The 20533-nt window shown below is 43.6% G+C and overlaps 2 protein-coding genes across 3 annotated transcripts in view; one reads left to right on the top strand and one right to left on the bottom strand.

Moving 5' to 3' along the window:
- The window catches only part of LOC125767393 (serine/threonine-protein kinase phg2-like), a 71928-nt gene that overhangs the window by 14170 nt on the left and 37225 nt on the right, over positions 1-20533 (bottom strand). The window contains exon 3 of one of the 2 annotated variants that reach the window (XM_049433926.1): positions 7535-7614. The exons of the other annotated variant lie outside the window; for it this stretch is intronic. Coding sequence (XP_049289883.1) covers positions 7535-7567 — 33 coding nt within the window. The 5' untranslated portion in view covers positions 7568-7614. The remainder of the gene's footprint in view (positions 1-7534; positions 7615-20533) is intronic. 2 annotated transcript variants of the gene reach the window in all.
- LOC125767420 (probable salivary secreted peptide) lies at positions 321-904 on the top strand. Its single transcript, XM_049433972.1, has one exon. It carries the CDS (start codon positions 439-441, stop codon positions 799-801), a length of 363 nt encoding a protein of 120 aa, XP_049289929.1. The 5' UTR covers positions 321-438; the 3' UTR covers positions 802-904.

Below are 20533 nucleotides of genomic sequence, written 5' to 3'. Positions count from 1 at the left end.
CAAAAGTACATACGGTGATTTACCCGGGCGTTAAAACATGTGCCCTGCCATACATTCACCCACAAATGGTAAGCAAATACTTGTAACAGAAAGTGCAATTTTTTGTCCGCTTTGCTGATGCCAGGCGAAAGAGATGAATCGTACTGTTTGAACACAGCGGGTTGGGAAATGTTTTGGAAGGAAAACAAAGAATTTGTACAGAGAGAAAAAAGAAGCAATCAAACAACGCCGTGTCGCTTATGTATCGGAGGAAGTTCCACGTTTTTTTCCACGAGGAACCAATGCGAAAGATAAGATAGTGAACGTTGCATATAAACAGTACGGTACCGTCTATCAGTCAGTAGTGTGCTTTGCCATCGGTCCGATTCACTTCCATCCCGAATCCACAGAACAGCAGTGTTCTAGCTTTTTTCCCCACGAGGAAACTTTCGTAACGAGATGAAATTCGCCACCGTATTTGTTGTGCTGGCCGCCGTGCTCGGTAGCTGCTATCTGGCCACCGCTCAGACGCACAACTATTTCTTTGGAGCCCGCGTACCGTACGACACCCTCGTCAATCAGACGACCGTGATCCAGTCGAGTTCGTTCCTGCGGGTGAAGTCACTGAACGTCGATTATCCACTGAAAGGACAGCGTGGCCGCAACATTACCGCCATCTACGTGTACGATCGGCTCGGTGGAGGCCGTGGTGGGTACGCTAGCATCACGAAAGGTGGTATCGGCCAGAACTCAACCCGCATTCATCTGAAGTCCCAGCGCGGCAATGGCATGAACTTCCAGGTGGAAATTTATGGCCGATAAACTGAACCGATGGACCGGAATTACGTTGGAAATATTGTAAAGAAAAAAAAAAACCCCATTAAAAGGAAATAGATAATATCTGCTAACATGCTTCTACATCCAACCTGCCCACGCATTGTTTGTGATGGACAACTGACAGTGCAAATAAGATGGCGTGAGAAAGATGGTATTCGTTCGTAAACACCTTCTCGAAAATGGTGCATCGGTGTGCGTGGTAGTAGTCGCTTTCTTATCAGTGTACGCTCCGTTTTGGTGGGAAGGTGTTTTTCCGCTACATTTAATAGTTGACCAGTTAATTAAAACACGAAAGGCACCGTTTCAAGTGTGATGATTTATTTTAGTAGATACATGGGACGTGATTGTTTCGCTTGGCTCGACTTTGACCGTGACCGCCCAGGGGCAGGAAGTTTGATAAACTTTAACCATTCACTACTTAAGTAGCTAAAACAAATCGGACATTTTTACTTGGCTTTCGATGAATAAACATCAGGTGTATCAGATTGTGCTGTGTAGCGTGAAATATATCATCTGGACGTTGAGGTGCCATCCACCATGGGAGTTGTTGAACGTTTGTGTTTTTAAAAGTAGCTTTTGGTGTGAGTTGGATGCTGTTGAAGAGGTCATCTGTCGTCAGCTGGGTTGTGATTCCTTCCGTACACTAGCCCACAAAGCTGCGGCTCCTTGTGTTGTATATGTGCACTAGAAGGAAAAGGTCGCCACCGCTTACAAGCTACCGAAGCAGCTTTAATTGCTGTTTATGGAAATCACTAAACGTGGCGAAACCTTTTGCCCGTGCGCTAAAAGGATGTGCAATCAAATGTCAGATCTGCACGGCTATTTTCAGCAGACGTTCCACTGAGCTTCTGCTCTAAGAGTAGCAAGAATTGAGGCCGTTACCAGGTTTACCTGGTATCCTCTGTAGAAGGTGATCTTTCTCGTCTATCGTGAGATTTGGATCTTACCCGTGTGGTTCTAATTTCGATTACGAATTAACGGTATTGGTATGTGGTGCAGAGTTTACTAAATAAGACTTCTTACAAGCATGTAAACAACCTTCACTACGATTGCATCACTTTCCCTCACGCAACATTGTCTACTGATTGGACGTTTTGGTAATGTCTAAAACTGCCCGAACAAACTGAGGATTAGAGCAACCCCAGATCGGATTAATTATCCACCTGTCCACATCGTAGGTTTGTTGACGGCTCTGAAGTTAACTGACCACAATCTACGTGTCTGTGTGTACGTATGTACTTTAACCATAAAACACGAACCATAATCCTGCACGGAAGCACGTCGACGACTCTGTTCGTTCGATTCGAAGTTCCGCACAACTAGTAACTTTAGTGAGGGAGCGAACGATAATTGAGACGTTGCGATCGTCTCTGTACGCTGCTTGAGTGCTTCGTTTGCGTTTTGCGGTTCAATTTGTTCACCAAGACCTTCCCCAAGTTGGTGTGCGTTTCAGAGTCTTGCGAGCAGTAGAGCCACCAATTGCTAGACATTGTAGCGCCAAGTAATGTCGTCCGCGTACCGTTGGTTGGAGATCATTATTTGTCGTGAAGTTTTGATTGCCCCCGTACCCGAATGCTCGTAAAGCACAACCCAACCGGACATTAAAGGTCGCCCATAACGGGGTGCTCTCGCTTAAACACGACGAAGACCGCGGTGCGGTTTTTGGGAGGGAAATTTATTAGGATCTTTATGTCCCGCGGAGTTGACCCGTTGATGCGAAAACCCTTCTTTGCTGCGAAGATTAATTTCCAATTCGCTACGGTGGTTTTGGTGAGGGATATTGGCAGACTTACTGAAGAAAGAAGTCAAAATATCAATTTAGCATATTATTATTTTTTTCTATCTTTTTTTAAGTTTTAAAATGTAAAATACCTCCAAAAAAAGCCCACACGGACAAGGTCAACGCTAAATGAAAACACGATAAAGAGATTCGCCAAAATTTCACCAAGATAATTTTAAGTAATGTTAACACACATTCCTACGCCCATTATCCTATCGAAAGTTCCCTTTTCGTCCGGCCTTGTTGTTCTGCAGCGGTTTGGTTTTCATTTTAACGTGCAAAAATCAAAAAACCCCCCCGAAAAACAACGAGTGCCGTGTCTTACGCGAATGTGCACGGGTGGGTATTTGGGTGGGTAATTATCATTCGTAACGCTCATTAGGTACCTTGGTTGGTAGCGGATTGAAATTGAAAACTAGCCCAGGCAGTTTGCAGCAATTTTCAATTATGCGCTTAACACCTCGCGCTAAAAGGGCGCTTTAGCGATGAGATGCGGGTGGGGATGGTACAAACTAGGCAAATAACATAAATCATCCGTCTCATGACGGAAACGAGAAGCTGACACGTGGGGTTTCGAATTTTCCATGCACATCAGTCCCCCCACCGATGGTCGTAATAGGGACAGGGCAGGACCCAACACACACTGAGACCGCATTCCATCAATCATCGTTAGGATCGCTGCTACACCTGATTTAGCAAAGAATGGTACCACACATAGTAGTGGATTATTGTCATTAGGCAGTCTTGCATCATCGCTTCTTCAGTTAAGCAGCGGCCAGATTTAGGCATTGTTGATCCTCGAGCGGGCAATAGACACGGCCCGCACGGGAACGCATGTGCACAGTCCGCTGAAATGTAAAGCCTTTTAACAACCCACAATTTGAATTGTTGCAATCGTGTGCAAACTGAAGGCTCGAGTCAGCCTTCTTGGCTTGATTGATTTATTTGCCGAATCGGTACGTGGTGTGGAAGTAGGAACCCATTAGTCAGCGTTATACACGACCTCAAAATGCCACTAACGGGGACATCTTCCGAATATAACCGGCAACCACAAACTTACACAGCTACCCGAAAAAAAGGATTGGCCTGAACCTGACCCACTATTATGCATCGGGTTGGTGGTTTATGTTTCTTTATTGTAACCCCCCCCCAAAAAAAAACAAATCAATTCCATCTTAACCATTCCTTTCCCGAAGTCGGTAATGCGAAGAAGAAGCAGCCCCAGAAAGAAGGTTTTATGGTTTGATTGTACCGCACGCGCGGTAGGTCCAAGGTCACACCAGTCAATAGATTACTGTGGAGAAGATGAAGAAAAAAAAACAGCATCAACAACGTTGAGTGGTCAAAATCCCGATGATGCAAACTCTTTACCATCACCAGCGCAAACTTCGATACGATCGACACTTTCACGATCAAGCAGAAGAAAGGGATGGATATTTTGCCTGCACGTATATAGCTTAAATATCTCTCACCAACTCCTCCCGTTTGTGCTGCAGGTCCGAAAAGCCGTGCCCGTGTACTGCTGAACGCAGCTGTTCAGCTTCATCATTATGTAAAAGTTGATCGAGAAACAGAAAGCTACTTGTCGGGTTAATCACGCGCGCACAGTCGGCCACCATTAGTCGTTTTGGGGTGGGTAGCGATACTCCTCCATGGTGCCGGAGAAGGCGAACAAACCACAAACCGCAAAATCCGTTTGTCAACCATTTTTTCCTCTCCTTCAGCTCTTCGTCTCTCTCTCTCTCTTTCTCTCTCTCTTCCTTTACCTTTCTTTCATTTTCATCATTTCCTATCCCTGCTGTAAGTGTTCTCGCACTTAGTTTAGCGGTAGTAGCTGCTTAGCGGCTGCGGTCGGTGTACCGTTTTTGTGTGTTTCTCAATTGAAATTACCAATCATTGAATTGATGGCGTCGGTGGTGTCGGCGTCTGTGACAACATTCGGGGGCACACTGTTGTTTTCCTACTGCTCCCTTGTACTTGCCTCGTGTCATTCGTAAACCGGTTCAAGCTTTGAATTTGGTCATGTAAACACAAGCGTGAAACGGGAATTCCACTGTCAAACTCCAACCACGCGCACACTAGAAACTTTTTACACCGGTTTACAATGGTCAGCGTCTGGGTACAGGGTTTCTTGCTAAATGCGCTAGCCAGCAGCAGCAGCATCATCATCATTTCGTATCAACAAAGCTAGTAAACGAACCACTCAACCTTGCGCCGCCGGTGCGTGTTATGTGTTGCATAAAAGGTGGGATAATTAAATTGAGCTTAATCACCGGCGGACAAACGATTCGTGTGGGTGGAACAAACGGATTGTTTGGTAATTTGGCTTTCAAATTTTTGTTGTTGTTCGCGCTCTCTTTTCTTTTGCTCACCAACCTGCCCCTAATATCAGATCTAGATCAAGCCAAGATGTTGATCGATTGTTAACAATTTTTATCAAAACGTTTGCGGAGGGCGCTATTAAATAAGTGTTACTAATGTGCTTACGGCAGTGTTGCGCCCGGGCCCATTTAGCTTCTAATAGTAAGGCGGGAAACAAACTAGACGTTCGCGCAGCTCGTAAACAATCCGGTACAAATTGTGCACACCATACTTTAGGAGGAAAATCACTATCACCTTTAAAGAAGAAGAAGAAGAAGAATACTTTAGACACCTTGCATTGCGCAACACCCGCACACGAATGTGTGATGTTATGGCATGCGTCGTTTCAATTTGTAAATAAAATTATAACACATTTTTAAGCAGCAGCATGAGACTCATCTTTATGCGCTTTTTTCTGCGCAAAACTATAGAAATTACCATTCCACCAACCCCAAAAACCATCCACCTAACGAGTTGTGTCGTTTTGTTTTCAACCCATGTGTGTCTGCTTCACATCAGGACAAACCCTTCGACCTCAATTGCATCTCGACATGCATCGTGGCCGTGATTTGGTGGCGTTTGTTGCGGTGCAGTTTGTGGCACAATTAATTTATCCACCCCCGGGGGGGGAGGCCCTCAATTTGTGCGGCACTTAAAGGTGCGTCACGTTGACCTCCTCATGCGGGGAAGACACACACGACGCGATGCTTTGATGCTATAGCATCGAGTGTAAGTTCCGCACCGACACCGATGCTGCTCCGATGATCCTGATCCTGGTACCTTTGTGTGTGTCGATCGATCAGGACGGTTTACGATGGCCTTTTCCAATTCGTGATGGAGCACGTGTCAGTGTTTTGCAAACCACTTAAGCTTCTAGATCGCGCATACTTGCGAGGTTTGATGAAGGTCGATCGGAGATAGTGTCATAGATATAAAGGAAGACATCGGCGATTGGATGTCCGATTCGCTAGTTTATGGATCATTAGTTGCAAAAAAAAAACACTGCCACGGACTTTTAGAATGGATCTGTATCATGTAGCGAAGAGAATGCATAAACTATGTAGTGTAAGTCTTATGACAGTTTAAACAACATATTGAACAATTGTTAAGTTTAGATAAAAGATGTATAATTTCTGTCCAAAATGTTAGAATAGCAAACCCTGCTATGTATTTGACGTTTATCTCCATCATGGACTCTACTGTAATTTTGTATATATATTGACAACACTGAAATTTAGTTCTATTCCGATTTGTGCTACTAAAGCAACAACACGAGTTTCTCTGTATACTGCATAACTTTACAAAATAAATAAGTTTTTTATAGGTTTCTGCTAGCTTTCGGGTAAAACTCTTAAAGTAAATTAATCAAAAATTATACCATCTATAGCATTAAGTACAAACACCTATTATGCTATAAGTATTTTATAGCAATTATATAACGAAGAAAGGAAACATTATATTTGGCTAAATAGACAAGCCAAATTTAGTCTTCCTTCCGATATAACTATTCCATTTCCTGCATCAACCACGGACGTGATCGATGACGCACATGCAAATATGTACATTCGATCAACCTTCCGGCCTCTAATGCATGTTTATCTCCCCCGTCTTGATGCTTAATGCTAATGCACCTCATTCATCTTCATCCAGCTAGGCACGTGGTACGTGAGTGTGTCATATTTTATATTGCCGATCCGATCGAATCGTACCACCGTGAAGACGCATTCAGGTGCAGCAAAAGCAAGCGAAAAAAAACCGGAGTGCTGCGAAGGGAAATAAACTATCCCAACTCTCAATAACGCGGTACACGCCAAGGGAAACATTGATCGGGCAGGCGTTACACAGCAGGGTGACAATTTCACAATTTACACGGGAGTGTACACAGTGTTCCGCAGCAATCAGCATCACAACGAAACGAAAGTTGGGTATAATGTGTTGCGTACTGAAACTGGTGTGAAGCATATGCATCATTTCCGTTGACCGGCTTCCCCCCGATCTGCACATCCTTCCTTACGCGCGTAACGATCGCTTCTTCATTGCGTACTGTCACGAAACGGAAGTATCCAGGTCCGGTATGCTGGTGGTGTACTGCACAGCATGAGCCACCAACCTCTGGTAAAGAAAAAACGGGTCGAGGACACGCGGCGTTCACGGACTTCAATGTGAAGAATTTATTGCAACTTTCCACCGCGTGCGCGTGGAAAAACACCTCCAGCGTGTGTGTGTGTGCTTGTGGAGGACTAATTGAGCATACAAACTAGTGGGATGTTGGGAGGTTTATGAATATGCGTCATTTGTCCCGCCACAAAATGCGGAAGAGAAAAGCGACCAGTTTAGGTTTTTCATTTCGACGTGAAAACAAAATAGGGGGCCAATTTATAACGATCGATTCATTTGCCTGTTTCAGCGTGGAGGTTCGTTTACATCTTATTCTCCACGGAGGAAAACAAAATGCGTTTGATTATTCAGCTTTCTAAAACCAAAAATATTACCTTACGAAAGAATTATTACTATCAAACCATACATGCTGGATCTCTCTTTTTATGCTCCTTTATCGTACTGAATGAGACAACTAACCTTACGTTTCAGGTTTTCGGTTAATTTAAGCATAATTTGTATCACTGTTCGACGCCATCAGTCCACGTGATTCCAGTTACCTGCAAGAGAGTAGGAGAAAGCGACAAAAATTAACTTTAAATCGATATCAATTAAGGAAAACAATTTATTGGCATTTAATTGATGCGTAAAGCTCGTTAATCATCGAGCAAAAGATCAATGTCGTAGCGGTAGGCTTTTAATTATAGATTGCATACATTTTCATAAAATGCAAATCAAAATTCCCCATTAAGGTGAACGGTTCGTGTCATCAAGGTTTTTAAAAATACAATAAGTTCAAGGGGTTTTAACAAGGAATGCTTATTGATAAACATAAATAAAGGAACTAGTACAAAAAAATATAAAAAGAGCATTTTTGTACGACTCGAGTCACAATAATGCATGACAAAACTATCGGCAACCAAGCTGGACTAAGGGATATACCGACTTGTTATTGCATAATGCGATATTTCACACACACTCCTACCGGACTTGCCCGACCGTGTATGCCCTGGCGCCATCGAGGGCACTTTGAGCGAGTGGCATAAATTTGCCACCACTTGCTCTGTTGAGCGGGGAAAAGACTGGTACAAAAGCGCACAGAAAACTACCGGGACAGTACCGCACACTATCAACAGCCCTACTGGGATACTTCTGGGTAATTCTGGGGTGGAATAACACTAAAGCACGGAACACTGCTCACTGGCGGTTGAAAACAGTACCAGCGAGTTCAGAGTTCATTTAGGTCCACGTTTTTTTGATGAAAGCTTATTGGGGCAAGCAAGCAGTTATCTTGAAATATGTATGTACCGCGATCATGAGAGCTTGAAGCTGGAAAGGTCGAGGTTATGTTGTGCTCGCTGGATGACCTTTTTGACGGCCCGCTGTGACGGAATTAATTTTTCCATTTTAATTCGATCGTTCATAGCGCCGCAGTGGTTTACACATAAATAGATGGTATTTAGGTTAATTTTTAATCTCAACCGAACTGTGTCTTTTCAGAAGAAATCATGTTTCACGGCGATGGTCTTCACCGTAAGCAAACATAAATAAAGGTATCGACAGACTCTATAAGTACAGAATTATAGCAACATTCAAGTAGTACATAGTTTACTATAATTCGCAGCCTTAGTGTACGTACGAGCTCAGCTATAATAGTGTACCTCGAGGACTAACTGTACAATAAATCTTAAAGAATTTTAAAATTTAAAATTCTACTAAGTTCTAGACATTGTCATAGTGAACCAGGATGTTACCTGATCATGCATTAAACGGCACTCGAATCTGCTCGATCGAGCTGACCTTAGCTTTAGCAAAAATAGTGCGCACACTAAACGTTTGCATAGTATGAGAACAAAGCAACACCCCGCATGTGGACTTCCCAAGGCCAAGGGGAGGTTTGGCACGAACGTGAAAACTCCTTTCGCATCCGTCCGACACCGATCGGGTTCTCCCGCATCGGAGTTGCTGTGCTGTGGCAGCCCAAGGTGAAATTCCTTCGCGCAACTCCGTCCAATTCCTTCGGATTTCCAGCTAGCCAAGATCGATCGATCGAGGCGCATCGGTGTTTTGTGATTCAACCGCAGAGGGTCTTGGTTTGTAGGTTTGGAAGGCGTACAACTCACCGTCGAATACAATGGCCTGCTGCGTTTACGTACATACCAGCAACTACAACGGAGCCGATCGAGCACGTACCACCACCACCCGGTGCCCTTCTGTCACGATAGGCCGTATTGGGCGAGAGAATGCTTTAGCCACAAAGTAAACATTCACCTGTAGCGTGCAAACGCGTGCCACCTTTAAGGGTCGTTATTTATTTTATTTCTGCAACGGCGAGGGAGTGGGTAATGCGGAATTGGAATGGTAACAAACGCACCACCGCCGTGAGTGCGCCGTGATTTGAGTGTGCCTCACCTTCGCACACGGACCGATCTCGCACCATCATTAACAGGTACCCACACACCACGATCCGTCCCCTTGCACCCCCGGTACAGTGATGTCGATTCAATGTCCATTGATGGCAAAACAAACCGTTTCATAATTAAAGTACCGGGCCGCCAGGTCTAATTGAATCATAACAGGAGATTATTGGCCCAGGCGGCGAACCACACCGATGGGAACGGAGGGCGGTGTCATGTTGAGCATTTTGTGGCGTAGCCCTTCGATGTCGGTAGCGCCGACATTCGCACGAAGAATGGTAACAGGTTCACCGTACTCTTGCCGACCATAGCTAATGAATTTAGTTCTACTCGATCATGGCTCGATGGGAAAACAAGTGATGCTGTTTACTTAACACTGGCACCCTCTGGCAGTGGTGGAGTACAGAATAATGGATCGGCTACAACTTCGTACCTCGTAAATGCATGTTGGAAATTAAATTAAAATTCAATTTAGCAATCGCACGTGGCGGGGCACGAATTTGTTGCTGTCTTCAATAAAATTTGATACATTGTCTTAAGTACAAGACATAGATTTCAGATGCTATAATTTTATAGCAGTTCTTCTATTTTGAATTGATGGAACTTTGAGGTTAGTTTTATATCGCCGAATTGTGATCACAATCATTGAAGAAAGTGGCAAAATCTTTGTAAAATATTCATTCACGACTTGATCTTTCATAAGCCTTTCTTGTTACTTGTAATATGTCTTTAGAGTCGCTGTCTTCTACATTCTTGAGGAGGTTCTAATATGACTTCATCGTACTAAGTTGTCTGGTGTCATTTTCATTTTAAGCCATTTGGACCAGGACCATTCCCTTCACAAGGTTTTGTCAACCAATTCCAAGATATCACAGCGTCAACAGCTTTGTAAATAGAACTCCACAAATCATCTTTGTGGCGCTAACGTTACTTCAGTTCACATGTTACTATTTATTTCTTCTACTGAGTCACACCCCAAAGTTGGAACACGGTATCTTTTTAATGATCGGCTTACTTTCAGTTGCCCATATCGTATCACAACGAGCCTAACCATAATGTACACCTCCACAGCTGGCAACACACATTCCCAGCAACGGCGGAAAAGGTATCCTCGAGGACAAAGCAGACCAGTTCCCAGCACTGTTCGACCCGCTGGGGCGTTGTGTATCATGTCCAGTAAGCACGCGTAAATTATCGTCTCACAAATGATTATGATTTTAGATATGTATGTTTGTGTGTGTATGGGTGTCTCGTGTTTGGCTATCGGTTGTGCAGGAAACCACTCTCCAACCCGGATCATATGGTCAGTGGGTCATTGGCGCGATCAAGTTGGAATGCACGTCGTCCAAAGAAGAAAAAGGAACGATTTAACGATTTTGCAGTCACATTTCTGCTGACCTTCGGCTTGTGGGTGGGTGGATTTAAATCTAATGGTCAAGATTGCGATCGGCACACGGTGCAGATTTTATCTTCCCATTCAAGGTAGCTGAGTCAGAGCGATTTTTGATGTGAGCCTAATGCTGCGTTTTTTACGTCTAAGTTGCTCCAGTAAACAACAAGGGTGCTACAGATAAGAGCTTCCACATGCAGCGAATTAATAGAGGTTTAACACCCCACACAAAAAAGACGAATAACGGCCAACCATTAAACTGTATTCCATCGAAAGCGTCGTCGTTCACACATGCGGTAAGGCTTGCAAAACGCAACCATGTGCGTCGTCCCTGGTCGAATGTCAAGATCTTGCGATTGTGGACAGCGCTACTTCTGTACCGTTTTGTTTGGCTTTTTGGACGGTCACATCGTTCACAAACTGGATCCGTGACCGCACCAATTGTCAGCCGCGACCTGGCCAATGGCCGCAGAAGACGATCACACCAAAAGGCGCGTGCCCAACAATAAGGAAGCCATCGAAAACCGAAGGGGCGGCGTCAGTGTCGCAAAATGTTGGCGCGCGCGCGTCCGCTCATTGAACCGAATCCAACGAACCTGTCGGTCGAGTCCATCAACTTTTACCTTGACACTCCATGGTGCATGTTGAGGAAGCATGTCTGCTACTAGTTTTTCCCTTTCCCCATGGGCTGAAGTGCTTTTTAATTGCAAGTGTAGTGAGATGCACCCAGGCAATGTACGTCCTGAAGCAGTGCTGTGATTTCAACGTGATTATTTGTAGAGCCTGAGCCCGTCTGTTGCTTCTGGAATCGGCGGAGCAGATGCCCTCACAAACAGCGACGATGAACAGTTTGTGTTTTTTTTTAAATCATACCGATTAACTGCCCTGCGCACCGGTAAATTGTACGGTTCATTACGTTTTCCTGTCCGACAGCGGGCGAGTATAGTGTCGATGCGGAATTCCGTAATTGAGTTGGGTGGCTACTGGACACAGGCTAAACGATCGTTCGTTCAGGTCTGTTTCAGATTCAATTTTGGGCATACAACCCGGCTGACGATTTGAGTCGGAGGACTATAATTCCTTTTTATTGCTTTTTAAATGCTCTTTTAAAGACAGTTGAAGAGTGCGTATATTTATACAAGAAACATACAGCTGAGTTTCATTTAAAGTGCTTTGTTTGTTGGAAAACAAGAAATAACTGATAAGTACTGGACTTTTAAGAAGTGGATTAGAATTACATATTTTATACAAATATTTTTTTTGGTAATATAAGTCTCGTATTTCTGTGATAGTCACCAAAACACGTACGAATCTGCTTCTATTTATTCTTCATGATTTGTCCGTATTCTTCATTAACCCAATTCCATATAAATTCTTCTGTAGATCTATTGGAGATTTATTGGAGACTGAAGATCATATGCCCATAGCAATGAGTAGAACGATTCGTTCGACGTCACACCTTTTCCAATAAATTCCTCAATCGATCTATTGGAGATCTATTGGAAACTGAAGATCAAACGCCCAAAGCAATGTGCAGAACGTTTCTTTCGACATCAAACCTCCACCTCCAGTAGTGTACATGATTCATCACCCGGACTCAGAAGGCAGGCCACATACTCCACCCCAACCAAGGTTACGCTGGTGGCCAACTATTAACTTCCATTAACCGTCATCTACCCAGCAGTGGCCCCGTTCGATAGCTAATTAATATTCTTAATACGTCACATGGCGCGCTGGGTTAATCCATCGCTACCACACATCGAAAAACTGTTACCCTGTGAGTCGTGGCGGAGGCTTTTACCGACCAATTTCCGCCCTCGAATATTCAACATCGGCCACCCGACATCCGCCATTGCACAACGCGTGCTGAGAACGTGTTGGAACCGGAAAATGGGCGCAGAGTTTGCGGGAGTTGCGTACTCAGCTTCACAATTAATAACTTTATTACGATACCGGGGGTACGGTTCGCAACCGTGTTGTTTCGCTGCAAATGGCGTTGAGTTCTTCCGACTTCCGATGCAAGTGCAGACGGGTCTCCGAAACATACGCCCCCCCCTCCGTTGTGGGTATTAAAATGTCCGACATACTTTTAAAACCTTCCCGCCGTCGAACTCGTTCGGCGAACTTTGGAAACATATGCCTACGAAATTGCGTGAAGTTTTGACCGCACTGCGGGCTACGTGACGGCATTTGGCAAAAGGAATGTGAACCAGACAAAGATTTACGATATGGATGTAGTGAGTGTAAGTTTACAAATTGGTATATTATGTCGATTTGAGGCAATGTTCGTGGGCCAATTTCACTCACATTTAGTGCAGTGTAAAAGAAGGAAGTATGTGAAGCACTGTGAGGGAAGTTCACATGGACGTTCGTTACTAAGCAACACACCTTCTGCTGGAGTGATTCATTCACCGCCCGCCAAGTCATCACTGTAGTCACTCCGTACGATCTTAACCCTTCGCATTCACCGCACACACGTCACATAAATTACATATGCACACAGTAATCCCCGACAAGAATGCTAATTGTTGCCACGCAATCCCCATCCAACACACGTTGACGAAGCCCAGCTACAAGTGCATCCTCACATCTTCCCTGCAACCTTCTGGTTTCGTTGCTCGTGCTCAGTTTTTGAAGAAATTTTCCTGAGTTTTTACTGTTATTGATCGCGAATTCGTACTCGCGTCGTTTAGAATTCCACGCTGCTTAACCACACTTCGTATCGAGGACACATAACACATGGCACTAGCTGGATGGCGGATCACACCTTTTGAATTTTGGTCCGGTTCGTGCACTGGCCGTAGCACAACTCACGCAATTGAAACCACCGTCGGGATTCGGGACCTCACGGTGAACTGAACAGCTGATTTACAAGTGCACGTTTAAACCGCGCCCACCGCGAATCCTGTACGCTCCGGCATAAGAGTTTCCGTTCCGTCAATGAATTCCGTCGATAGAGCTTAACCATATTTACCGTCTCCCTTCCCGGTAAGAAGTGAACGGTGAACGGGCCCCCCGATCGTTTTCAAACGGGGCTTTTGCTGGACTCTATGGAGGGAGTAACTCGACGCCAAAGGATCACTGTAGGGTGGACAGTTTCGGTAAAGGTAGGTTACAAATTTCCCTACTAAGGAGTCGCTATGTTGCTAATTGAATCATGTTGTTATTTTAGCTACAGCGTGTCTAGATCCCGAGAGAAGGGAGAGATCATGGGTAAAAGATCAGTTCCTTAAACGGACGATGCTTAAGTGAGCGTATGAAGGAAACCTTCACCCTTAAAGGTGCGAATTAGGTGCAAAAATGAGAGTTCCGGAACCGAGGCTGGTACAAAATGACCGTGGCATACCGATCGTTACCTCTACCTTCAAGTTAGTAGAAGACCGATTTTCGGCCTCCCTAGTTCGTACGTTCTAAATGCATTCAACTCGATCTGGCATGTATGTGCAGTACGATGATGGTGATTACCTTCATAATCATATTAACACAATCGTTAGTTTCAGAATCCAAATGGACTCTGAGCGAATAATGGGGGTTCGTCGCCTGGTCGTCGTGGTATGCACTTTTTAAAAGTGACCACTCCCGTAACACCGGACGTGAAGGTGAAAATTAGCTCTATTTATTTGGCCCCCATTTTTTAAGTTTACGGCATGCGTTATGTTACGAAAATGGAATCAATTCATCTTAACCCTGCTGGACACACTGCTGGACGTGTGCTCTAGAATATCCTTGAAGAATGCATGGGGGCTCACTGTCATTTCGGGGGTACACCATTCACTTTGCCGGCCAGACATAGAGTATTGGGTGCCGATTTCAGGGATTTTCGAGTGTACTTCAATCGCACGGTTGTGGGTTGTGTATCGCGTTAGCTCTTAAACAAATATGCATACCACCTTCGAGTACCTTCACTCAGCATAAACCCTAACATGAAACCATTGCGTTTCGCCTGGAAAAAGACAGCGAGCGCAAAAAAAACACAAGCTGCATGTTTCTTTTCCCTCCCTATTAGACGACCAAAAGCTAACAAGACAAATATTAAACTGACATTTTACATCTCAATTTCCCAAAGACCTTCTCGTCAACCGGTACCACCCGGCTCGGTGTGTGCCTTGCAATAGGGACCGTGCGTGAGCTATGCGCGCGTGCGTCGATCGTACGCAATGATTGAACGGTGGCAAACGTGTGCCCTGACAGTGTGAAATATTGGGAGCCTTTAACGCAACACATCCCTTCGCCTGAGCTGCTGACGAGTGTAGTAAATAGAATGTCCTTCTTTGGTAAAATGATCGGATCGGATAAGATATTGGGGCATGTTTTTTTCCTTTTCTTCTGGCAGATCATAAACCCTTGACCCGCACGCACTCCCGCTGGGCCCGTTGACAGAACAATTTTCGGGGAATCGGAATGTCCCTCCCACGAGTATGTCTCTATTTCAACGAGATCCTAATCTTGGCGGTGCGTTGTAATCGGTTCGTTAAAGAAAATCAATCAAATTTTATACGATTGTGTAGTGTTTTTTTTTTTTGGGAGCCCAGGTTAAAGATCCGGGCTAAGATAGGCATGTCATTTCATCAGCAAAAAGTGATTTAACTAATACGGCTCACGGAACGATACATCAAATTGCATCAATTTGTTCGATGACGAAAATAGACCTCCATCGGTGTTTCGGAAAGCAAAAACACCGAACGAACAGTGCGCACGACGCCAAGGACGCCAGCAATTATGAGACCTAAACGACAGTAATTCTGCATCTCTTGCATATGCACCTAATTGTGCAGGAATCCGCACCGCTGCATTATCTGCCCACGCGTCCAACAAAAGGCCACCGGTGGTTGTTGGTGCCGCCACCACCTCATCTAGCGGGAGGATAAAAAACAGCGAATGGAGGAAAACTTAACCCATAAGGCCGGGTGGTCTTATTTAAACCATATTGGCTAATGTTCCGATCTCACCACGACTGTAGTATCGAGTGCGCCACCTTTTTCCATAATGATGCCTAAACCGACAATTTCCTCTTTTTGTTACGAATAACAGAAAAGGGTGGCCCTTTCTATGTTCTGACATTTGGCACAACAAAAACTACAAGAAGAAAAAAAACTGTGAAACTCCCTGCAGATGTTTCACAACCATGCACAACTTCCTCTTTTGTCGGCATATCGCGCCGATCAACGGTAGCACCCCTAGTGTTGCCACAATTTGTGACCCTTGAAGAGTAGTTTTCGCTTGTTTTCCTCTTGTTTTTTTTGTTCTGGGTTTTGGGTAAGGCTAAACGATCTAACTACGACTAACCCTTACACGTGGGAGACGCAGCGACCCATAACCTCGCGCAAAATCATCGACATTATCGATTCGATTTGCATGCTTACAGAACTAACTTCCAGCACAGTAGATCCTGCTGGACGGGAAGGTAGCGGTGATGGTGGTCGAGCTCGTTGAAACACGGGTTAATTTGAGGTGTCGTATTTAGGTAACGAGGGTTGAAGGGTTGCTCCGAAACCAACGGGGTAAATGATAGCCCGAGAGAATTATTGCTACATCAGCCGTGGAGTCGATCGGAACAAGGAACGATCTGTCGCAATCGGTGAGCAAATGCTTTTGTTCGTTTTGCAGCCCGTATCGTACGGTTTGTGGTTAATTCGATATGATTAAAGGTGCCTGGTGGTAGACAGCGTGTGCTAGCTAGTGTAAAGGTGGAAGGAATGGTTGCTGGGCGGTTCTTGAGAGACTTGCTTTCTGGATGAGGACACAGCAAGTGTCTTTGCAAGGTAGAAGTTGGTATTTCAAACAATAAAGTTACAAAAACCACTAAACAGAAGTGGTAGCAAATTAAATCTTGTGTTCCAATTTCTTTATCAATGGAATATCCAGAAAGAAAAACATAATTGAGTTCATCGATGTCCCATTTCCCACTTTCGCACTCGCCTCCTTAATAATTCCACTTTCCCCTTATAATCAATCTTGCTTCCTCTTACAACATCTTCCATATCCCTTTCTTCCTACTCCCCTAGCTTGTAAGAACCATTGTTAAACCCATGCGGCAGACAATTTGACGAATAAATAAATAAATAAAATAAATAAATGTTCTTTTCCGATTCAGCAATTCTTATAGATCTCGACATTCCCTAGGCTTTATATGTGTGTAGTACACAACACCCAATCATCGGACGAAAACGTATAAAAAATCATATCATATCAATCATATGGAAATTACGTTATTTAATAATACCTTGTCTTACAACCCACGGAAACAACAATTGCGGCAATTATAGAACTCGATCGTTACGGAAAATATCAATCCGATGTTCATGAGCATTCGTTCTTGTTTATGTAACCTTCAAATAGTGTTCATGATAAAAAATGAACCCTCTTTGAAGTATATCAACAAAATGAACTGTTATACAGGGGGGTGATTGCTTCCGATTGTTATCGATCCGTGTTAAAACTATTTTTTTCTATTAAAACTATTAAATCTTTAGGCAGAAGGGAATAAAACCCTATAATTCCCTGCTTTTTATTGTATTTAACGGTTACAATCATTTCAAAACAAGCTAAATTCATTCCCAGAATTATGAAAGGAGATTCTTGCTGTTATACATTTTGTTCTACTGTTATATACAAACTAGCTTCGATACTTTACCGAAGAGATTGAGTTCAATAATTGTAGCAAATAACTAATACAATATTGAAAACTAATACACTCCCTTTATCAGTCAACATTTTGCCTACTTTGTCAACTGATGGCTGTCATATGTAACGGAGACAGCCAAGCTTCTAACGCAACTGTAACGTTAAACGATTGCGCTCCCGGGCACTCACACGACGGACCACCCATTTACCGATCCGTGTCAGTTAATCTGACCAGACAACCCACTCCCACCCACCCGTTACCATTTTCCCAATCGCTCTCAATGCACTTTTCCCATCATTTCGACGAAAAAGTGCGCTGAACGCGCGCACTGTTCACTTGCGGGTAATAATAATAATAAAACACATGTATCGTAATAGCATATTTATGTAATGAGTCCTCACGTTTACTGCCCTTCCGGGAGTTGCCCTCTCGAAGGAGTGACTTTAGCTTTTATCACCTTCCCATTTCTTGGGACTTTACATTGAAACGACTTTTTGTCTTTCAGCAACACTGTTGTGAACGACGTTGTGCGAAGTTGGGTCGAAATATAAATAATATAAACGTGATTATAAACATATTGATTGTGGGCAAACTGACTGATGCGGAATGGTCACCGTCAGGCGGCCTTCTGTTCGAATGGTTTGCTAAACTGCCTTATTAGTATGCCTCAAATGGGATCATTCCAATCGAATGTGTCTCTTTTCCATCAGACACTACTTTTTGTTACACATTTTAAAACGATGTTTTCTTTCTCCACCCCAACAATGTACATGACCGTTGGGGGTTTTCCCCCACCCCCCTCCACCCGTTTCAGGAGATTGTACCACAGCCCGTGCACAGGTTTGCCATTTTCTTTATCCATTACCATGCGCACTTGGTGAGCTTTTTTGCTTCTCCATTTCAACAGCAAGCCCGGGTTAGGTTGGTGTGGCGCCATTTTGGGGAAGGGTGTGGCGGTGTGGGGTATGTTTATTTTTTCGGTTTCCTACACAAAAAAAACCCCGACCTGATGAAGTGAAGTGTGCACACATGATTTTCCACCCAGTTTGCCCCCACGTTTGCTTCTTTCGTCTTATCCTTCAGCATGGCGAACGTGACAAACGGGGCCATACACGACGCTGAGCTATATCGTATTTGTGAGGGGGGGCCAGTCTGGTGACCAGCATTCGATCGGGCACGATATTTGCAATCGGACCAGTTTTGTGCACGGCCGGTGTCCTGCTTTCGATACTTTCCGACAACGACGCACCGTTCGACCATGGCCAACCTCAATAATGTGGGGTGGAGTGAATGAAGCCCTCTACAGTGGTCACCACCTTCACCCACAGCCGTCTAAGGGGGGCTACTTTTGTTAGATAATAGCGCTGGGGCAAGGTTGAAAAAACGAACAAAACGGATCGCATTGTTTCGAGGAAAATTGCTTCCTTATTTATCTGTTTGTTTTAACAAATCAGTATTTTTGCACTTAATTACAAGGTATTTTGGCTAATTTGATGTAGTTTTGTAGGTCATAACATAAATTCATTGGCACGCAAAATTGATCTTTAAAACGCACTAATGATACTCGATTACAGAGTTGACTTTTATCAGGGGCACGCACGCTTGACAACATTGGCACATTCCCGAATCCATAAATCACTCCCAATAATTGTATTCCGCTTCACCAAGCCGCGAAGGACGGTAGTTAACCTTTTTGCTGTTCACCATCCGTGTCCCAGTGTCAGTGTCCAGAACAGGTTGTGAAGAGAGAACGGTCACCATCATCTACACGTATCGACTAGAGATGAGAATAACAACTCTTTTTAGTGAATCAACTCAGAGTGAATGAGTCGTTATTAGGAGTCAGCTCGTTTAACGATTCATTTCGGAGTCATAAAAAACCCGCTATAAATTTCCCAAGGCTATAGCCATAACTTTTTTTGTGAAATTTAGCAAAATTTATAAATGTGATATATTTTAATGCGAATTTGTTGCAATAAGTTTCTTTTCACTCAAATAATGCTTTAAATTAAAAAAAGAATAAAAAATGAGAAAAAAAAATTTAAAAAATTTTCAACTCGAAAATTTCATAAGGGGTACCCCTTGCCATTTTTTTGAGAAATTTTGCAAAAAAAATTAAATTTATTTATTTTAATGCCAATTGGTTGCAATGAGTTTCTTTTCACTCAAATAATGCTTTAAACACAAAAAAGAGTAAAAAATAATAAAAAAATAAAAAAATTCTAAAAATTTGAAAATTTCATAAGGCTCATTTTTGCACCAAGTTTTGCCTATAACTCGGTCGGCATCCAACGGATCGCCAATCTTTAATCTGTGTTCGATAGATGGCACCAATAGCTACATTTTCTTCTTGGACGGCCATGCTCTCAGATGTCTGTGCCAGAAGTTATTCGAGGAACCAAGTTCCATACCCTGTTTGAGAAAATGTAAAATTTTCCTCATTTTTGCACCACATTTTGCCTATAACTCGGTCGGTATCCAACGGATCGCCAATCTTTAAACTGTGGTCGATAGATGGCACCAATGGCTACATTTTCTTCTTGGACAGCCATGCCCTCAGATGTCTGTGCCAGAAGTTAGTCGAGGAACCAAGTTCCTTACCCTGTTTGAGAAAATGTAAAATTTTCCTCATTTTTGCACCAACTTTTGCCTATAACTCGGTCGATATCCAACGGATCGCCATACTTTAACCAGTGGTCGATAGATGGCACCAATGGCTACATTTTCTTCTTGGACAGCCATGCCCTCAGATGTCTGTGCCAGAAGTTAGTCGAGGAACCAAGTTCCTTACCCTGTTTGAGAAAATGTAAAATTTTCCTCATTTTTGCACCAACTTTTGCCTATAACTCGGTCGATATCCAACGGATCGCCATACTTTAACCAGTGGTCGATACATGGCACCAATGGCTACATTTTCTTCTTGGACAGCCATGCCCTCAGATGTCTGTGCCAGAAGATATTCGAGGAACCAAGTTCCTTACCCTGTTTGAGAAAATGTAAAATTTTCCTCATTTTTAACCAATGCAGCAAAATTTATAAATGTGATA

The sequence above is a fragment of the Anopheles funestus genome, chromosome 3RL, assembly GCF_943734845.2.
Source record: "Anopheles funestus chromosome 3RL, idAnoFuneDA-416_04, whole genome shotgun sequence".
Classification (NCBI taxonomy): domain Eukaryota; kingdom Metazoa; phylum Arthropoda; class Insecta; order Diptera; family Culicidae; genus Anopheles; species Anopheles funestus.
This window is presented reverse-complemented; position numbering and strand designations above follow the sequence as displayed.

What these genes read in the sequence shown, in the direction of transcription:
- LOC125767420 (XM_049433972.1), top strand. Translation starts at nt 439, where the DNA reads ATGAAATTCGCCACCGTATTTGTTGTGCTGGCCGCCGTGCTCGGTAGC.